A 19604-nucleotide genomic window follows, 5' to 3' on the forward strand; every position below is an offset into this window, starting at 1 on the left:
ACTCTCTTCGATACCCGTCATGTCCTTCGGCCTGCGCTACGCCGCACAGACCTTCCAACGCTTCATGGACGACATTCTGCGGGGACTCGACTTCTGTTTCGCTTACCTGGATGATATTATCTTCTCCCGGTCTCTAGAGGAACACGAGCAACACCTACGGGCACTCTTCGTGTTCTCGTTTGGTGCGTAGTTCGCCTTGCAGATTCTCCATGTGTGTTACGTACTGTTGCAGGAGGTCTTCCATTCGACCGCTGTCCATTATTTGTGTTGAATTGTCGGGGTCACCAATGTGGGATGTCGTATGAATGAAGAGACAACCACTAGTTGAACGGTCCTATAGGATTTATTGCAGCTGCACAGTATACACATATGGATAACAATAGTGAACTGCTTGAACACTGAACTAGTATTGTAGAACGGTAGAACTAGACTCTAGACTCTAGACTGTCACTGCAAGTCAGTGTATCTTCTTATGTAGCCTGGAGTCGGACATATGGAAAACGGTTACGTAATAGGTGCTGCTATTGCCGGTTACCGTGTTTACTAGTTCCCTAGCAACCGCTGTTTACTTGCTTTTGCCTAACAACCGTTGTTTACTCGTTGTTGCTAAGCAATGACGTTTGCGTTGTCACACTTGCTTGACTGTGGGCAGTTCCCACATATGTATTAAAATCAGGGACTGTGCCTAGTTCAGGGCCTATACAGCCATTTCTCAAGTATGTTACACCCCTGTGGTAATGGGCTGGAAATCTAAAAAATTTTATATCTTTCTGAAACAGAAGAGAAACACATTCAGGCACCACGAGCTGGTGATTGATGGAAAAGGTGGATGCTCATAAGTCATTCAGCAGTACCTGCTTGGCAGTTAGTAATTCCAAAAACAGTTATTGGAATTAGTGATTGACATTTAGTTCACTAATGACATTTGGAGAAATTAATTAGTCAGAAGTGCGAAGTCACATAATTAATTTGATCAGAGAGCAGGCTGTTAATAGAAGAAAAGAACCAGACATATGATAGTGAGGCAGTTATTTGGTTTGTCATTCCAGAATTCAAAGCAAAAGAAATTACACTAAATAATACTTTGTGTGTTAGTTATGAGCATTATGCAGTGATAACAGTGAGTAGTACTGTGGGGTGCATGTTTGTATCAATCAGAGTCAATAACGGTCAATGGCAGGATCTTTACCTGACATCTGTGACCATCCTTCCAGCTTCCGTGTTCTTGCTTATCTGATTCCTGTGTGCCAGTCAATTTTTTGAGTGCCCTGAGAGCCATTCCTCCATCCTGAGACTTGGCACCCTTAGGGTGACGGCACACCAGTGAAACTGGCAACTGCAACTTCCAAGAATTGTTATGAGACTGAGTTAAACATGTGGAACTGAATTGAGCAGAGCAAACTGAAGAAACGGAAACGCAACTCTTGGAAGACTAAGAAACTCAACTCCCAGGCAACTGAGCAAGCCACTCTTCTCACAGTTGCATTGCAGCTTACTTTCCTAGTTTCAACCATTTTAACGTGCTTCTGCGATTCATTTGCTTCTTTAGATGGCTTAAAAGGTTGATGAAGCTGCTAATTTTGTTTTTGTGCAGTTAACTGAGCAGGAGCCTGGCACATATGGCAAATGTCACACAGACATGTGCTAGGCGGGACAAAATAGATTTGCCTTGGGAAAGAATTTCTCATGAGATGGAGTCTGGATCCTGGTTAAGTTCTTTTGAAACAATATAAGCCTCTGAGTTTAAATTGTCACGGAAGAGCGCATGTACCCAGTATTTTATTTTCTGAATATTGTATTTAGGCATCCTGTTGCTTTAATATAGCATTTATTTCACATATATGTCTTAAACGCAACTTTTTTTTAATGCTCGTGGGGTGGGACTAAGTCCCTTGTACTGCAGCCACTTCTGGCCTATTGTACCAGCCCCAGATGGTAGGTGAGGGTGATTGTGGAGCAATTGGTGGAATAAAGATTGGCAGGGGAAACCGAAATACTCGAGAAAACCTGCCCCAGTGCCACTTTTTCCACCACAAATCCCACTTGACCAGACCCGGAATCAAGCCCGGGCCACCACGGTGGGAAGCCTAGTGACTAATCGCTTGAGCTATGGCGCAGCCAAATATGGTAGTGCCAGGATACAAACTCGGACCTCTGAATCTGTAGCCAGGAATACTGACCACTAGACCACAGAGGCCTAAATGCAACTTACTATCTAATCACCTTCCACACTTCATTTCAGCCATATAAGTCCATCATCAGGTTTCTTCTACGTGTGTGTTCAAAAAGTATCGAACCTTTGGTCGGCAGGAATACATTTATTGGTTTGTAGGTACAAAACCCTAATCCCCTTCAAAGTAGTCCCCTTGGTAATGCACACACTTCTCCCAGCGCTTCTGACATTGTTGGAAACACTTCTGGAACGCGTCTTTTGGAATGGTGATCAGCCAGGTTGTCGCATTCCTCATGATGTCTTCTCCTGACTCAAATCGGGTTCCTTTCAGCGGCATTTTCAGCTTGGGAAATAGCCAAAAGTCACACAGCCATGTTGGGGGAGTAGGGAGCCTGACGAACCACAGGGATGTTGTGTTTGGTGACGAAAGTCTGAATCAGATGCACAGAATGGGCGGGTGCGTTATCATGATGGAGCTGCCAAGTTTTTGCTGCCCACAGATCTGGTCATTTGCGCCGCACAGCATCATGAAGGCGTCGAAGGACCTCCTGGTAGTATTCCTTTGTGATGGTTTGACCTTGTGGTGCATACTCATGATGCACAACCCCACGGGAGTCGAAAAAAACAGCCAACATGACCTTGACATTGCTGCGGACCTGCTGTGCTTTTCTTGGCCTCGGGGATATCAGATGTTTCCACTGTGACGACTGCATCTTGGTTTCCGGGTCATACCCATAAACCCACAACTCATTGCCTGTGATCACAGTGTTCAGAAAGTTGGGGTTACTGTTTGCATTGTCCAGCATGTCCTGTGCGATTTCCAGACAGCGTTGCTTCTGCTCCATTGTTAGCAGTTTCGGTACGAATTTCGCAGACATTCTCCTCATGCCCAAATCCTCAGTCAAAATTGAATGTACCGATCCAGTGCTTACCCCTATCTCGTTCGCAAGTTCTCGGACTGTGATACGACGGTCCTCCATGACCAAAGTCTGCACTTGCTCAATGACGTTCTCATTTCGGCTTGTTGAGGGTCTGCCTGAATGCAGTTCGCTGTCCACTGATGTGCAGCCATCTTTGAAGCGGTTGTACCACTCCTTTATCCGTGAGTTGCTCATGGCATCGTCCCTGAAAGCCTGTTGAATCTTGCAAAATTGTTTCAACTTGGGTATCGCCAAGCTATTGGCAAAATTTGATGCAATATCGCTGCTCATGTTGTTCCGGCATTTTACACCTTACTGGAATCCGACGAGCGCTCACTACACGTCCTCATTCATAGGCCGACTGCCAGCGACTGATGCTTTCTGCAGGTGGGAAAAAATTCACAACTGCGCATGAATGTCCCCTCCACATCTCCACCAAAGGGAACCTCCCGCGCTTCATTGGTTTACGCGGGGAAAAAAGAAGGTTTGATACTTTTTGAACACACCACATATATCTTATTATCTACTATATTTACTCTAGGCTGGGTCATCAAATGACAAAACCTTCTAAATCATCCCATGAGTACTCCACTTGAATCTCTGTTCACTTTTACCTTACTCTGTTTTTCACATCTTCCTTCACTTGATTTTCCCAACTTGTTGTTGGTCTCAAAATTTTCATTTTTGATGTTCTCTAAGGAACCCAGCAGTTGTTATCTATGTAGAACACATGTTCATACAACATTATTTGTTTATTTAACAAACTTTTTTTTTGGAGGGGGGGCGTCAGAATTTCTCCTTTCAAATCTTGTCTGATGAACTGGTTTTGATTTTTAACACTTCCAGGTCAGTTCTTGGCCCTTTCACTCCACATTTTTCAGCAGTGACTTGTGCTCCAGACCAGAATCTTATTGTCTTTATTTCAGGTTTTACTGTCTGCCTTGAATGTTCCTGAAAAAAAATTACTGCTTCTTCAACTTATTATCTTTAAACAGACATGAAATTGCAACCATTCAGAGAACTTGCGAGGGAGAGTCAGTAAATAGGTCACAAATGGAAGTAAAACAGCTCTAATGGATGTAATAGGTTTTCTATATGTATCATCACCATGTAGCAGCACAATCCAGCTTCATGACAGTGTAAGTAATAGATGTGCATACACATATTCAGAGGCTGGTTTCAGTAGTCATAATGGTGACCATGCTTGAGTTTGTACTACTGAAGAGCAGCATTCTGTTGTACATTTTTGTGGGCGAAAGGACTCAAATCTTTCTCACTTCCATCAACATTTCCCCTCCATATGTCAAAGTAGCCTATTATGTGTACATTAAACCACATTGTATCTTATTTTTACAGGCAAATGATGCATTTGAGAGGCAACATTTCACATTAGCCATCAGTTTATATAATAAAGCAATTGGTTACTGCCCGTCAGCAGCTGTTCTGTATGGAAACCGGGCTGCAGCATACATGAAGAGGGGCTGGTAAGCTATGCAGCATATAAACTTAGGTCAGGGAAAGAATGAACACAGATTGTCTGCATCCCTAGCAGTTGCCTCTTCTCTGCATGTGATCAGTTGTCACTTGTGTTACAGCTGTTGTTTATCTACCTCTTTGCATTCTTGTTTTGTTACTGATGTTGACTGACAGAGTGGGAGAGCAGGTAGTCAACTTGAATCCATAGTAGATGTGTTCATTCTATCCCTGACTGAACCAAAATTATGGTTCTAGATTTCTGTACTAAAGGTTTCAGGTTAAAGACCACCCAGCTATAATGCATATATTTCTGAATGGCTTCACTGTCTGTCACCACTAAAGCACATTCAAGCAAGGACTCTATCATGATCTTGAGCCTACATCAAGTCAAAAGTCCTGTCTGGCCATTTATTATATTGTCATGATTTAGGGGTGCATGACTATAGATGGATTAGTAAATGGATTAATTGACCACATGTATACACCACTCGCAACTTCACTTTACAGAACACTGACATACACAGACTAGTGTCCTCAGTCTATTACAGTCTCTACTGGCTGTTTCCTGGTGACAGCTTCCACCGAGGGCAATACTTCAGCTTCCCATGCCCAGGTCCTCTTGTCAACTGACAACTCAACTAACTGGGTCCTAGGCTGGCAGCCATTTGACACCAACCTCCTGGTCTTCTCTTCACAGGCTGACTTTTAACTGACAGCTGAACTCTATTACTCACTACCCAGCTACTTCACGTCACTTCAATCATCTGAACTGCTGGCCTGGTGTCCTCGCCATATATAGCCTCAAGGTAGACCCAACAGAAAACACTGCCTCCAACAATCCCTCTGTTGTTGCTGTGAGTGGTTGCCTAGCAATAGCTTGGATATTGCGGACAAGTTTACGAGCCATAACCAAGCAATACATGTTCCTTCTCATAATCTCTGCCTAGAAACAGTACTACATGTTGCAATATTTTGTCATCCTGTCATTGAAAGTTAAATTAAGGTAGTCTTAGGTCCTGTCACATTAGAAAGTAGTGTTTTCATCCTTTGAAATGGAGGAAGAGGCCAGGAAGGCCAAAAGCCTAAGTGTGAGAAACAAAAGTGAGATATGTTTGGTTTTATTCGGCTATAGACCGGTTCACTGTGTTAGAAAGCACTCATTTCAGAAGGTTGTTACAGAATGCTGCTAAGAAGGGGTGTATTTGGGTGTGTATGTCCCCACAATTTTTAATGCTCAAAGTGGGGGGAGGAAGGGGAGGGGCAAATATACAGATTATTTTTCTGACAATTTCTTAGTGCTATGTAAGCAGCCTCCGTAGTCTAGGGGTAACGTTCCCACCTCATGACTCAAGGTACGCGGGTTCAAACCCGGCGGAGGTCATGGAATTTTTAAGGTCGGAAAAATTCAGGGAACAAGTCCTCCGGGAGGGACTTTAAGCCATGGGTCCTGTGTCATAGCTTTACGGCACGTAAAAGAACCTCATGCCTCAAGGAGGTCTCTGAGTCAAATTACCAGGACATTTCCCGCCCAACAATAGTCTAACGCCTCTGGTAGATGTGGGAAGCATCTAGATACCACTCAGCCGGTAGAGGCCGAACTCGCTGGCTGAGTTGGGACTGATGGTACGCACCAGTATCGGTAGGCTATAGAGACTGGTAGAATATCACAGGGGGACGTACAGTAGACCACTGGTCGCGGTGCATGGGGAAACCCACCCCCTCCAATAATAATATTAATAATAAATAGTGCTATGTAACAGATACAAAGAAATATTTTTTCTCTGATACATATCCTCTTCTTTCTCTCCCTTTTATGTAGACTCCCAGCAGCCTTTGCTACTATTGTTTTGTTGTCGCATCTCCATGCCATCCTGAAACACACCACAGGTCTCACATCAGGACTGTCATACACAGCAACTTTTCCATGAAAGTGTTTTATAACCAAGCCAATTGGAGTAGTGGTAATGTTCTAGATTGCTGAAGAGGCTCTCAGAACACTGATTATCTTTTCCTTGGCCCTTCTAGACAAGTGTGAGGACATAACCTCAAATTAGACCATGGCCACTCCATAATTGTTTCCAGTTCATTATTCACATATATTGCCACCTTTTGGTGCTATATAATGTGAACTACTGGCATTGTTAAATAAACCATGGTAAAGGTAAAGTTGTCACTGTGCTTAAGCACTACACCATGAAGGCATATGGGGGAGTGGATGCATAGATCTGTATTTTCTTGACCTTGGCACTAGCTGGAGGTGAGTGGTGAGCTTCATGCCCCGGACACTTTACCCCTGGGGAAAGAGTCCCCGGTACCCATTGGATAGGAGGATGCGTGGACCCCAGAGCCGGTCTGGAGATGATGTGGAGAAGGGAAAATTCTTGACCTTACCTGGACTCAAACTCTGATCCCTCAGTCATCCAGCCCATAGCCATCTTGCTATACTAACTATGCTATCCCTTCTTTTATTAAATAAATCGTGAATGAATAAATTCATCATCATCTGTTGTGTCTCCTTCTGTGTTTTTTCTTTTTCATGATCACTTTTGTCTTCCTCTTCTTTTAATTCATCATCATCTGCTAGACCTTCACACTGAGAAAGTTAGCTAAAGCAATAGTGCTTCTGACTTCTGTTTGGGAGATGCTTGGTTTGAATCTTTTCCAAGACAGTGACTATCCTGACGGGTCTTACGTGTTATTCCTCAGGCCCTACAAGCCAGGATGGTACCATAGTTAGGCCATGACTGTTTCCTTCCAAATCCTTTCCAATTTATTATTCACCAATTGTCCTGTCATTTGACATGTGGTCTGAGATACTGACAGCAGTATTATGTAAACTACAAATAGAAGTGTATGAAGTACATTTCAAGCCCTGGACAGAAGGCAGAGAAGTTAACAGTAATTCTGAAAAGTAACTTTTACCTGCTCCTTGAAGGCTAGTGGTGTGAGTTAAGAACTGTCACTGTACTTTACCTGTATGAGGTACTATCAGAAAGTTCCAGACTAGGTCGAAGAAGACATCCTGGCTTAACTTACTCAGTTCTGGCTGCCATCTCCTTCAAAATAGTCTCCTTGGGAACATATACAGCGATCTCATCATTTTTTCCACACCTCGAGAGCACCGTGGAAGTCATTTGCCTTAATGATGTTGAGTACCTCTTGCAATTCCCTTTGGATGCCAGACACTGTTTCAAACGTCCCTTCCGTTTCATTTGCAGTTTGGGAAACAAAGAGAAATCACAGGGGCTAAGCCCAGCGAGTAGGGAGGATGCAGAACAATAACCCTGTTGTTCTGCATAGCTACTCCCCCCTTTACCCTACTGAATTTCCAGGAGAGGGAATGCTGCCGTTGGCCCTGATTCACTCCTGTTCAAATGCTCCCCCTGAGTGGACTGGGGTGTCCAAGCTCCAGTGATTCAGATAAAGGCACTTCCTAAATGCTGAATATTTAATAACAGTAAGAGCAACAACAATAACAAAATTAAATAACAGTAACTAAACACTCGTATCAACAAATCTAATATTATCACACACTCTTGCCCTCGACTGCTTGTAGAGTACATAATAAATCAAACAGAAATAAAATAAGAGTATACAAATGACAAGAATTCAAAGCGCTGGACAACCTCTCTTCTAGAAATACATGATTACCTTCTTATAATCTCATTAACTAGCCCTCCAGCTACATAATCTTGGGGCAATGCCAGTCAATACAAAAAAAACATAGCATACATCTCAACTCAACTCATTTAACAATGTGCATATACAGAAGATAATATCTACCATATAAAAGGGTTACTAAGGAAGCCCCAATGATATCACAATATTTAACTGAATGCCCAACATTTATCTCTCTTCCGCATGGCAGTCACAGCCCTGACAGTCAAAACAAGAGACAAACAATTTTGAACATACTTTCAAAACCGAATTTCTGCCTACCTCTGTGTCAGCTGGTAACCCACTGAGAATGGTCGTCCCTCCACATATCCGGACCACGCTGGCAGAATATAGTAGAACAGCCAGGGGAGGGGGGATCTTGTGATGAACCAGAATACATACTCTGCAACAGAGGGAGGGGGAATAGGGAAGATGAGCCCCCGGCCATCCGATGGTACCAAAACAGCTACAGTGGAACCATACGTAAACATGGCTAAGTTCTTAGTCACAAACTGTGATTTTCAAGGACGTGTGGGTGGGTGCATTATCGTGATGAAGGAGCAGTGTGGCACATGTTCAAATTTTCTGTTAAGATCTCCTGGCATACTCCATAACTGATCCCAGCGGTGTCTGCGAGCTCATGGATTGTTTAGCAACGGTCTTCAATGATGATTTCTCAAAATTTTTCAACATTTTCTGTCCTTTTGTTGATGCTTGGTAGCCCTGAACGTCTGTCATCTTCAGCTGACACCAAACCAGCCTTGAAACATGAATTCCATTCAAAAACTGCTGTCTGGCTTAAAGAATATTCTCCAAAAGCCTTGCAAAGCATTTCAAGGGTTTCAGTAGCGGATTTACCTATCTTCATGCAAAACTTGTTGGAGACACGTTGCTTGATTTTGCCATCCACCGCAGACAAAATGAAACTCGAAGTTGAAAAAGCGCTCATGTAAAAACGATGCATGTTCACAGCATGGTGTCACATGGCAGGCTGATGCAATAGGCTTGCAGAAGTGTGACCTTGGCCTCCCCTCTGATCTTCTTTCACTGAGCAGTTACAACAATAGTAGTGTAGGAACTTTCCATTATCACCTCTGGAAGGGTTATAGGTACTGCAATCAAAGCGTCAGAGGAGTTCTTACGTGATCAGTGATGAAAGGTAAACAACACTCTCCATGGCACAAATAGGATAAGGAAATTATGCAGTTGAAAGGAATCTGTGTATTTCGTTCTTAAACACAGAGTGGGGACCATTCTGTGGTGGGAGCATTACTCAGGTGAATACAATAATCTGTATTTAGTGAACTCTGTGATAATGGTCCCATCTGTTATTCAGTGATCTCTGTATGATGAAGTGCCCTTCTAGCCATCTGTGGCCACTGGTGCCATGGTTACAGGATTGTTCATTAATGTAATTTGAATTCAGCAAGTGGCTGGACAGTTCTTCTTGTGCCACTTCAAAATTTGTGGTGCTGTTTATAGAACAGCATAAGAAAGATAATAAGTGCCAGTGATGTCAGAAATAATAATTTTTTATGTCATCCATAGGATACAGTAAATTAGGACTATTGTCCCATGTCTCACATGTTGCAGAGCCTTGTACTTTGAAAATCAGGTAGATTTGAATTTGGATTTGGTAGGGTATTTGGCTACATCTTGACACTGTATCAACTGCAGAGTTCATATGCTCTCATATAACGTAGTAGGATCTCCAGCATTTATATTGTGATCTGATTGGTTTCTGATGCTTGTATATGTACTTCTTCTCAGGTAATAAAATTTGTGATTCTTAGCCTATTTCCTTATTTTGAAAAAATGAAAGTAGGCTTCTGAGATCACTTTGCTGTCTGTATGTGTCCTCCTAGCACTTGAAAGCTGAAACAGTGGAACCAGAAGAGGTCACAACAATAGAAGAACTCTTGGATGTGGTGTTTTTATGCAACATGTGTCATATCAAATACTCAATATGTAGTAAAAGGAAAGTTTGTGATTAGTTCTTCCCAGAAAATCTTGTAATTCTCTTTTTGGTCTTTTTTGATCATTTGAGAATGTTGACCCCAATCATAACATTTTGCCAATGGGAAATGGCAATGCACATTACAAAATCTGAAACATAACTATCTGTTAAAGTAAGGACTGCTGGTGGTTATTTCTAGCAATATTCTCCAGTTATATTAGTGTGAAACACAGTTAAACTTTGACAGTAATAAGTAGGAGGCTGGTAACTATATGCTCTACCTGTGTTCAAAGTGTGTGACAAATGTTGTGTGGTCTTGACTGCTTGGTGGGGAAAATCAATTCAGTTTTCCTGTGCCTCTGCTACATGCTTTGCTGTGCAGTTACTTAAGCAGACAATACAGTAATTCTAGCTCCACATTATGACCTTATAGGAAAAAATTACTGCAGTGAGTTAACAGGGACTTTAAACTAACAGTTTAGAATATTGCCAGAATCCAGATAATAAATATAATTTCAAATACCAAAACTCATTAGCCAGCAGTAGCTACTAATAAAACAAAACTAAAGAAAATTTGATGTAAAGTATAAAAATTAAACTGTGATGAAAAGTACTGTCTTCTAGGATGAGATATTGTGTGGTCCGGTAGAAGTGTACTGATGTTTCGGAGGAATGTATTGCCTCTGTCTTCAAGGCCAAAAGTAAGCCAGATAAGCGAGCAGCAAGAAGCAAGCAACAAGCAATTGCTTCCTTGCTTACTCTGTGACCCCAAAGATGGTGGCAGTACATTCTCTTGTAGCAGAATACATAAAGTCATATCCCAGAAGCTAGTACTCATTGCTCTGAGAACCTCATATCTAAGTAATTGCCTGAGTTGATCTCATATATGGTGTAATTTTCTCTCCATTATGTACCATAGATGGGGCATGGGAAACATTTTGATAAATGCAACGGCCAGTTGCTCAGTAACTTGACACAACCAGCACCAACTTTTCTTCAGAATAATCTTTAGGCTGAACTCCTGTTTTCAAGATATATCATGTTGGTATAGCTCAGTCAGTATAGCAACAGGCTACAGGCTGGATGACTGGAGTTTGATTCCTAACAGAGGCAAAATATTTGTGTGTACTCCACGGCATCAAAACAACTCTGGAGCCCGCCTATCCTCTTGCCCAGTGGGTACCATGGACTGTTTACCCAGGGATTAAGTGGACACTCACCTCCATCTAGAGCTGAGGTCAAGAATGGTGGAGCTATACCTCCACTCCCACACATATTCTTGGCATGGTGCCTAGTTAATTAAGCACAAGGACAACTTTACCTTTATCTTTAATTCAAGACGTCTTTCCCCATGTAATACTGTGTCATGTTTTCAATTAACAGGGATGGTGATGTATATGCAGCTATGCGGGACTGTCACACAGCACTTCAGCTGGACCCTGACCACATGAAAGCTCATTTCAGGTAGGTTTGCTGGTTAGGATTTGCATTTCATTACAAAGGGAAAGTCATAGACTTAGTATAATGGGAACTTGGGACACAAAAATGCATCCTGATATGATTACCTCATGAAATGCATTGTTTTATCTAGTAAACAGAACTGGGGTGGTAGGTGGAAGATGACATAATAATCAAGATTTGAGCATTAAGTTCCAGCCAGTCATCAATGGACCTCAGTTATTTATAATTTAAACTGAACGTTGTGTAGTGTGAAATCAGTGGTCATGTTTATCAGCATGCCGAGCGAACACAGTATTATGTGAATATAAGGTTTGAAGTTCTCATGGCAGTGAAGGTCCATGTTGTGTGTGGCCTTCTGTGTTAAGACACTGTGTTACTGAGCAGTTGGCTTAAGTGATAATGCTTTGACTTGTACTTGGAAGGTGCTTGTTTCAAATCACAGGATACTGACTATTCTGGCCAAGGATTTTCATGGTTTCTGTCAGGCCCTCCATGCAAATTCTAAGATAGTACCCAAGTTAAATAATGACCACATCCTTTTCCTGTTCATTAACCGTCATACCGTTTGATGCTGTGTAGTCAGAGCTACTGACAGCATCAGTAACTAAACCATAAATAATGTAACTTGACACCATATAGTCTGGTAGGAGGGTACCAACATTTTGAATCAGCAGATTACCCTCTTTTTTTTTTTGCGCTTAATGGGGGTGGAGTCCAACTGGGTCCACTCGGCACGGCGGCCACTGCTTGACCTATTGTAGCCTGCCCCCGGGTGATTATGATGATGGAGAATTTGGTGGAATTAAGATTGGCAGGGGAAACCGAAGTACTCAGGGAAAACCCACGGCAGCACCACTTTGTCCACCACAAATCCCACTTGACCAGACCCAGGATCGAACCTGGGCCACCACGGTGGGAAGCCAGTGACTAACCGCTTGAGCTATGGCATGGCCACAGCAGATTGCCTTAATTTTCATCATAGAAGTCACTTCCACCCTGAATACAGAGGCAGTTTGTTGTTTCAAAATATTGGTATCCGCCTACCAGGTTAGACGGTGTCATAACTCAGAAGACCACGGTGTGAAAAGACAGTACTGTAACACACTTTTGTATTGGTGGAATGAGTTGTTTATGCCAGCTGATGGTAGTTATATACACCAGTATGCCTGCAGAAACAGAAAATTGTTTTGTTACCACAGTTGCACATCCAACAAAAATATGGAAAACAGATGTATAGCCCCAAGAAAAATATGAACTCCAGTTTAGGTCCTGCTTCCTCCCGCACTCCCTCCTTTAATGTTCTGTCCACATCTGCCTTGTGTGTGCACTGTTCTAGAATTTGGCATACAAGATATTGGTGTTCAGTAACACTGTAAGTGTGCTAACAGTGTATAATGAAACTTTGTGACATCCTGGCATCCTGTGATAGCAAAATAGATCACCAGAAATTTCATCTGAATTTGGTTCAAAGTCTATTTGAAATGAACACAAGGGAGGCCATCCTCAAGCCCTCCAACTGCAGGATTGTGTTTGTGGTGTCATGTATGTTCAGCCAGAAACAAGCAAACAGCTACCAAATTCCAGTGCAATATTGACCCGGTTCTTCAGTTTATCATGCAAAGGTATATCTCTGAATCAGGGTTCCATCAAAACATGGAAAGTAAAACATTTTTACAAATGTCAATACTGTAAAAAGGTACAGCTGTCCCTGCAACAGGCCTTAAAGGCCCGTGTGGTTGTGAGAGGTTGAGACCCTCACATCGTCTAGACAATCAGCTCACAGATGGCGGTTAGGTTGTCAACCTTATGCGCCTGCCACCCTTTAATCCCCCCCCCCAGAATCTTCCTGGTACTTATTTCTGTTAGAGGCTGACTCGACTCCAGGACCGTGTTGCAGCTGGAAGGATTAGGTAAATTGAAAAAATTCAGTGACCTCATTGGGAATCATATCTGTAACCTTTTGGCTTGTAGCATAGTGCCTCAACTAATCATGATACCACATGCCTCTGTCAGTACTGTACATTTGAATTTATGTACATAAATTTTATTTCAGGAATCTAACCTTTTTCAGAAACAGATTTTTAAATCAGGAAAAAATTAATGTTATAGAATTTGGAAATTTATTTTCCTTCCAATGTGTAGGGTAGGCATCAGACGAAGCGAGACACCAAAAACCAAAAACTGATGCCAGAAGCAGCGTCATCAGCAGCAACTTGAAGCACAGAGCAAATGATGCTTGAGATGGTTCAAGTTCGTATAGCAACAGGCGTGACCAGAGTGGTTTGAACGGCTGTTGTACTGCGATGTGGAAAGCAAATGGAAAATCTACCACATTATCACTTTTCCTGGATAGTCTCTTTCCAAAAACAGAGATACCATGTATGCGAGATGTTTCCTCTGGAGACAAAACAAACCAGAGGGCCAGATAGAAGTGACCAGAAGACGAGGAAGAAGACGTAAGAAGATGCTGGATGATCTTGGGGACAGAAGAGGATATTTTTATTTGAAGGAGAAAGTTTGTGATCGCATTAAGTGGAGGAACTGTTTTGGAAGAGACTGTGGACCTGTCGTCTGACAGATTACTGATGAATGAATGAACGTTTTTGTAGAATATTTTATCAATACTAATACCATTTCTCCCACCCAACACATGGATGTTTGCATGTGTGTTTATTCTGTGTTTGTGTTGTCCTGTGTATAGGGAGTGACCTTGCAATGGGCTGATCACTTGTCCAAGGAGCCCTACCGTCTGTGTAAAAAAAGATTATGTAACTGAAGAGACCAGGGCACAACAAACTTCTGTAGAGCCATTGATGATTAAATGAATGAACTAATACCATTTCTAGTTAAAATCCCAGTGTTAAAAGTCCTGCCATCAGCCCCAGTGGACTTAAATCCCTTATTCCCATAGGATAACATTGACTGGTTCGTGCCTAATCATAATTGAGCTGTTCTGTGAAGTTCCTTGAGTGCATGTTTCGGCCCCTAATGGTCCAACTTCTAACTTCATGTGAGATGTTGCAGACTGGCCAGGTGCCTGTACGAGCTGCAGTGGGTCCAGGAAGCTTCTGACTGTATGCAGGCCTTCAAGAGCAAGTTCCCAGACCATGTTCACAGTCATGCATGCAAAGCTCTTGTCAAAGATATTGAAACAGCTAGTGCCTCAAAACCCGATTTTGGTAAGCCCAGAGAATAGTGATCTGCACATGTGTCTTTCTTATATATGTACTGTTATGTGGTTATCACCTCGGCTTCGAGTTGGGAAGGCTGTGGGTTAACATCTCAGTCCAGAGTCCAGCTGTCATTTTTTTGTGCTTCTCCTCAGACCCTCCAAGCAGAATCCAAGACAATACCTGAAATCAGGCCACAGATGTTGCCTTCCACATCTTTGCAANGATCTCAGTCCAGAGTCCAGCTGTCGTTTTTTGTGCTTCTCCTCAGACCCTCCAAGCAGAATCCAAGATAATACCTGAAATCAGGCCACAGATGTTGCCTTCCACATCTTTGCAATGTATTTTTCACCAGTTACCGTGCCGTTCAAAACTGTATAGTCTGAACCACTGAGCTTCATTAAGTAGACCATAAATACGCCATGAAGATGTATGGGGGAGTGAATGTGTAGACCCATGTATTCTTGACCTTGGCACTAGTTAGCGGTGACTGGTCACCTTCATGCCCCAGCCACTTTACCCCTGGGGAAAGACCCCAGGTACCCATTCGATAGGCTGGATGGGCCCCAGAACCAGTCCGGATGACATGGAGAGAAGAAAAATCTTGGATCTACTGGGACTCAAACTCCGGCCCCTTGGCCATCCAGCCTGTAGCCAGTCGCTATACCAGTTGTACTATCCCATCTACCAGACCAGAAATAGGGGTCTCAATAAGATGCAACTATATTTATGAGGTCTCAGGCTCAAATTCTATAGCCAGATACACTGTGATTTTTCATGCTACAGGGATAGTGTTTTAAAATAGGTCATAATCACTTCCATCCATTTCAAGCCTAATTCATCATCTAGAAGTGAAATATCACTTCACATCCAATGTGTTGTAACCTGTGCAGTTGATAAAGTGTCATTCCATAAACCAAAAAAGGTTTGTGAGAATAGTGATTGTTGAGGTATTTGATTAGGTCCTTTTTTTTTATTTTTAGTCTGTCTAGTGAAAAATGAATAAAGCACTACCAAACAAAAACTTGGAAATAAAGATGTTTGGTATTCAGTATTAGAAATTGTACATTAAGGAAGGGTAACAAACTGAGAAGTGTTAAAGGAGGATCTGCTGTGTGTATAATATTGAAACATATTAGTGACTGGACACGGGGTTTGGATTGATAACTGGATTTATTGGACTCATAAATCATAACTACAAGTGGTTATAATGCTCTCACTAATACACCACACTAGACTTCCTACTACAGCACACACTGAGTCTTCTCAGTTTTTCTTCATTAGCTGTTGCTCGTTCATGGTTCTCAACATTGCATATTACCTGTACTGTTTCCATCCTCAGTGGCTCCTATCCTTGCTGGCTGGCGACTCCCTCTTAACTAACTCGTGGCATCACTAACCATCACTGACTGCCCACTGGCAACTTGCTATATAGCCTCGGGTTAGACTGCACAGGAAACACTGTCTCCAACAGTTCTTTTGTGTGTTTATCCATTGTATAACGTCAACTCCTTGTTTAGAGATGTCATAGCTTGTTTACTATGTCATTGCCTCGCAGCAGATGACATCTCTTGTTACGCTATTCAATCATATCGCAATATTTTTTGAAGACATAAATGCAAGTGTCTGAAAACACAATGCCTGGAAATGCATTTGGTCCCAACTGGTTGGTTCCCCAAAAGTTCTCCCATGTGTACACTACTTCTCTCGCCTGTCTGAATTACAGATGTATCCCACTGTAACCTCCTTGATTTCACTACTCTAGCCGATGTGTACGAATTAGTTCCCAGATTTACATCTTTTTGTTTTGTCCAATCAGTCATTCATCCACTCTGTTTTAGGTCCTGTTTATTCTATGTTTTCAGTTTATTTTTCCCCCCTAGATATTGTATGCCTTTTTTTTTTCAGTGAGAGGTTTATTCAGTCTGTTTTACATAATTGTTTGTACCATCTGTAGACTTTGAATAAAAGTGTTATATGCATGCAACAGTTACTGACTAAAGGTGCAGCCACACAGAGCGCTACGTACACGACGCATGCTACATATGCTATGTTTGCTATACGAACAGAAAAATATCTCCCTTTATTGCCAATGTGACTGGCCACACAGACTTCCATACACTATGTTCGCTGTGTTAGCTGCATTGTGGAGTGTTTGATTCTCCGCTATATTTTTAAAACATCGCGCTGGATGGGCATGCACACTGGGCTCGCTTCCAGGTGTCAGCTGTGCGCCTCAGTAATTTCCCACTCTGATTACAACACGTGTTACGTATCATTCAGCACAGTATTCGCTTAGATTAAAATGACACTGGAGGAATTAATTGAAGAAGTAAGGAAGTATCCATGTTTGTAGAACAAAGGGTTAGAAGAATATCGGAACCAGAACATGCGGGATAATGCCTGGGACATGATTTCTGGAGAATTGAATACACCATGTAATGTACACACATTGTTCTTTTATCTATAAGTGAAGAACTTAAAATATTTTCATCAACCCCATTCATTCGGAAATATTCTTTAAATTTAACTCAGTTGGGCCCCAGATAACCTTGGCCTCCCCCCCAAGAAATGCCACTGACCGTGTTATTTGCCTTAAGCTATTGAAGAATCATCTTGGGGGTTCAAGCAAAATTGAATAAATTATGTTGATTGACAAAGCGACACACGTATTAGTAATACTCACAAAATAGTGATGCAAAGTAATTATAATACTAGTCAAAAAGGGTTACAGTCTGACACTGATACCGGAAGTCACAGTGGCTAAGATGCCTTTTACTCACCAAGTAATACTGGTTCAGTAGGTTTATACCTCTTCCCAGACACAAAATAAAAATGACATACAAAGAAATATATGACAGTCTGACACTGACTTTCTAACTGATAAAGAAATATTAGACAATCTGACACTGACTTCCTGACTGATAAAGAAATATTAGACAATCTGACACTGACTTCATGACTGATAAAGAANAGATTTCTTGGTTCAGAGCTAGGGAATGAACCATTATGACCTTATGATCGTTTGTTTTGGTTTCAAACCCAAGGTCAAACTGTCAGCACTCCCAAAGAGAGCATGTGTCATTCGGCCAACTCAGGTTGCTGCTTGCTATATGTATATATATATATATATAACATTCAGCCATTAAAGGTTAATCTCCTGAGTGAAGGTAAAGATCTTTTGTAGGATTTGAGGTTCTCACAGTGGTGGTTATGAAGAGTTGTATCTTCTGGTATATAATGCCATGTAGTCCACTGGAAGTCAGCTGATGTTTCGCAGGAACATAGCACCTCCATCTTCAGGGTCAAATAATAAGCCAAGCAAGAAATCAACATGAAAGTATGTGGCAAGCAGAGTGTCTGCTTGTCAACTGCTGTTCCTCCCGAACATCAGTTGACTTTAAATGGACTGCATGCCATTATACCCCAGAAGATAGTACTCTTCTAAAGATCTTCTGCTTGGCAAGCTCACTGATACAGGACTGTGTGTGTGTGGTATGTACAGATGTGGACAGTGAGGACATGGAGCCTAGTGCTGAGCCGTCAGACCAGTTCAAGAGTAACGCTGCAAACCGTTGCTCGATGTCACAGCAGGAACGAGCATGGAGAGAAGTGGCCTATGACTATGAGATACGGTTTTGTGGCCATTGTAACACCACCACTGATATCAAAGAAGCAAATTTCTTTGGAAGGTAAATATTGTAGCTTGGGTTTGAGTTCTGGTACTGCACTGATATAGCACTTCTGATTGTGCAGTAAAGCATACGTATTGTGCATGAATAATGAATTGTTATGTGGAGTTCTTTATGAATACATTTGTCCCCCACGTTACAGACAGTTCCCTTACTGAAATTATAAAACATGGCCATAAAGTTCACAGTACAGATCACAAACTCACCATTATAGAAGTATGGGATAAATATTAGAATCTTTAATCACAAAATGCTATATAACAACAAATTCGGCCAAAATTAATGTTTTTAAAGATATAATGACATGTTAAGAAAATCTTATTGCACAAGTGCATACTTTAATACCATGGCAGGTTATGTTGTTGGTCATTCACTGGCCCATGTGGATGCGTCAGTGACGGAGAGACTGGAAGTGTGATTGCTATTTCCATGTTTTAGACTTTATAGTGCATAAATCTTATAAAAGGTCATAAAGGATGTCTGAAAATAGTCCACCATTCGAGTTTTAAGTTTATTTTTATGTACCTACTATTATTTTTTATGTTTTTATTCTAACTGTGGACCAAAGGAATTTTTGGTAAGAATACATCTCCACTTATAACATGCAACTCAGATGAAAAATAGGGTTTGTGTCATGCAATTTCACAGTGCAGCACAAGAAGACATCCTCCCTTCATAGTGTTGAGGTGTACTGTATACAGAAAGAAAATATTACACTTGATTTAGCCAGGTCCTCAATAATCGGTTATATATGTCAGAATGTTATTTCTCATTTTATACGTGGTAGAGTCATTAATTTTGTGGAATGTGGTTTTATCGCATATCTACATCGGCCCACAAAATATTTTCCGTTGGCTGCTATGCAAGTCTGCCAACGTTGATATAGCTGTCGAAAACATTACTGAAACATATTGGCAGTAAATTCCTGTATGACACTTTGCGGACATTCCCCGAACTTATTGACTGTGGTAGTATACAGGGTGTCCCAGGAGGAATGTGCCAAACTTTGGGAGGGTGTTCCTTATGTTAAAGTATGCCGATATAACCCAAAACACCTATGTCCAAAGTTGAACGGTTACGGAGATAATGGCCCGAGAA

The 19604-nt window shown here is 41.8% G+C and overlaps 1 protein-coding gene across 1 annotated transcript in view; it reads left to right on the plus strand.

The window, feature by feature from the left end:
• The window catches only part of LOC111862552 (WD and tetratricopeptide repeats protein 1), a 60587-nt gene that overhangs the window by 30476 nt on the left and 10507 nt on the right, over window positions 1-19604 (plus strand). Inside the window, exons 9-12 of the mRNA XM_023848046.2 lie at window positions 4450-4577; window positions 11567-11647; window positions 14669-14823; window positions 18320-18506. Coding sequence (XP_023703814.1) covers window positions 4450-4577; window positions 11567-11647; window positions 14669-14823; window positions 18320-18506 — 551 coding nt within the window. The remainder of the gene's footprint in view (window positions 1-4449; window positions 4578-11566; window positions 11648-14668; window positions 14824-18319; window positions 18507-19604) is intronic.

This window comes from Cryptotermes secundus, unplaced genomic scaffold (genome assembly GCF_002891405.2).
Source record: "Cryptotermes secundus unplaced genomic scaffold, Csec_1.0 scaffold1293, whole genome shotgun sequence".
Classification (NCBI taxonomy): domain Eukaryota; kingdom Metazoa; phylum Arthropoda; class Insecta; order Blattodea; family Kalotermitidae; genus Cryptotermes; species Cryptotermes secundus.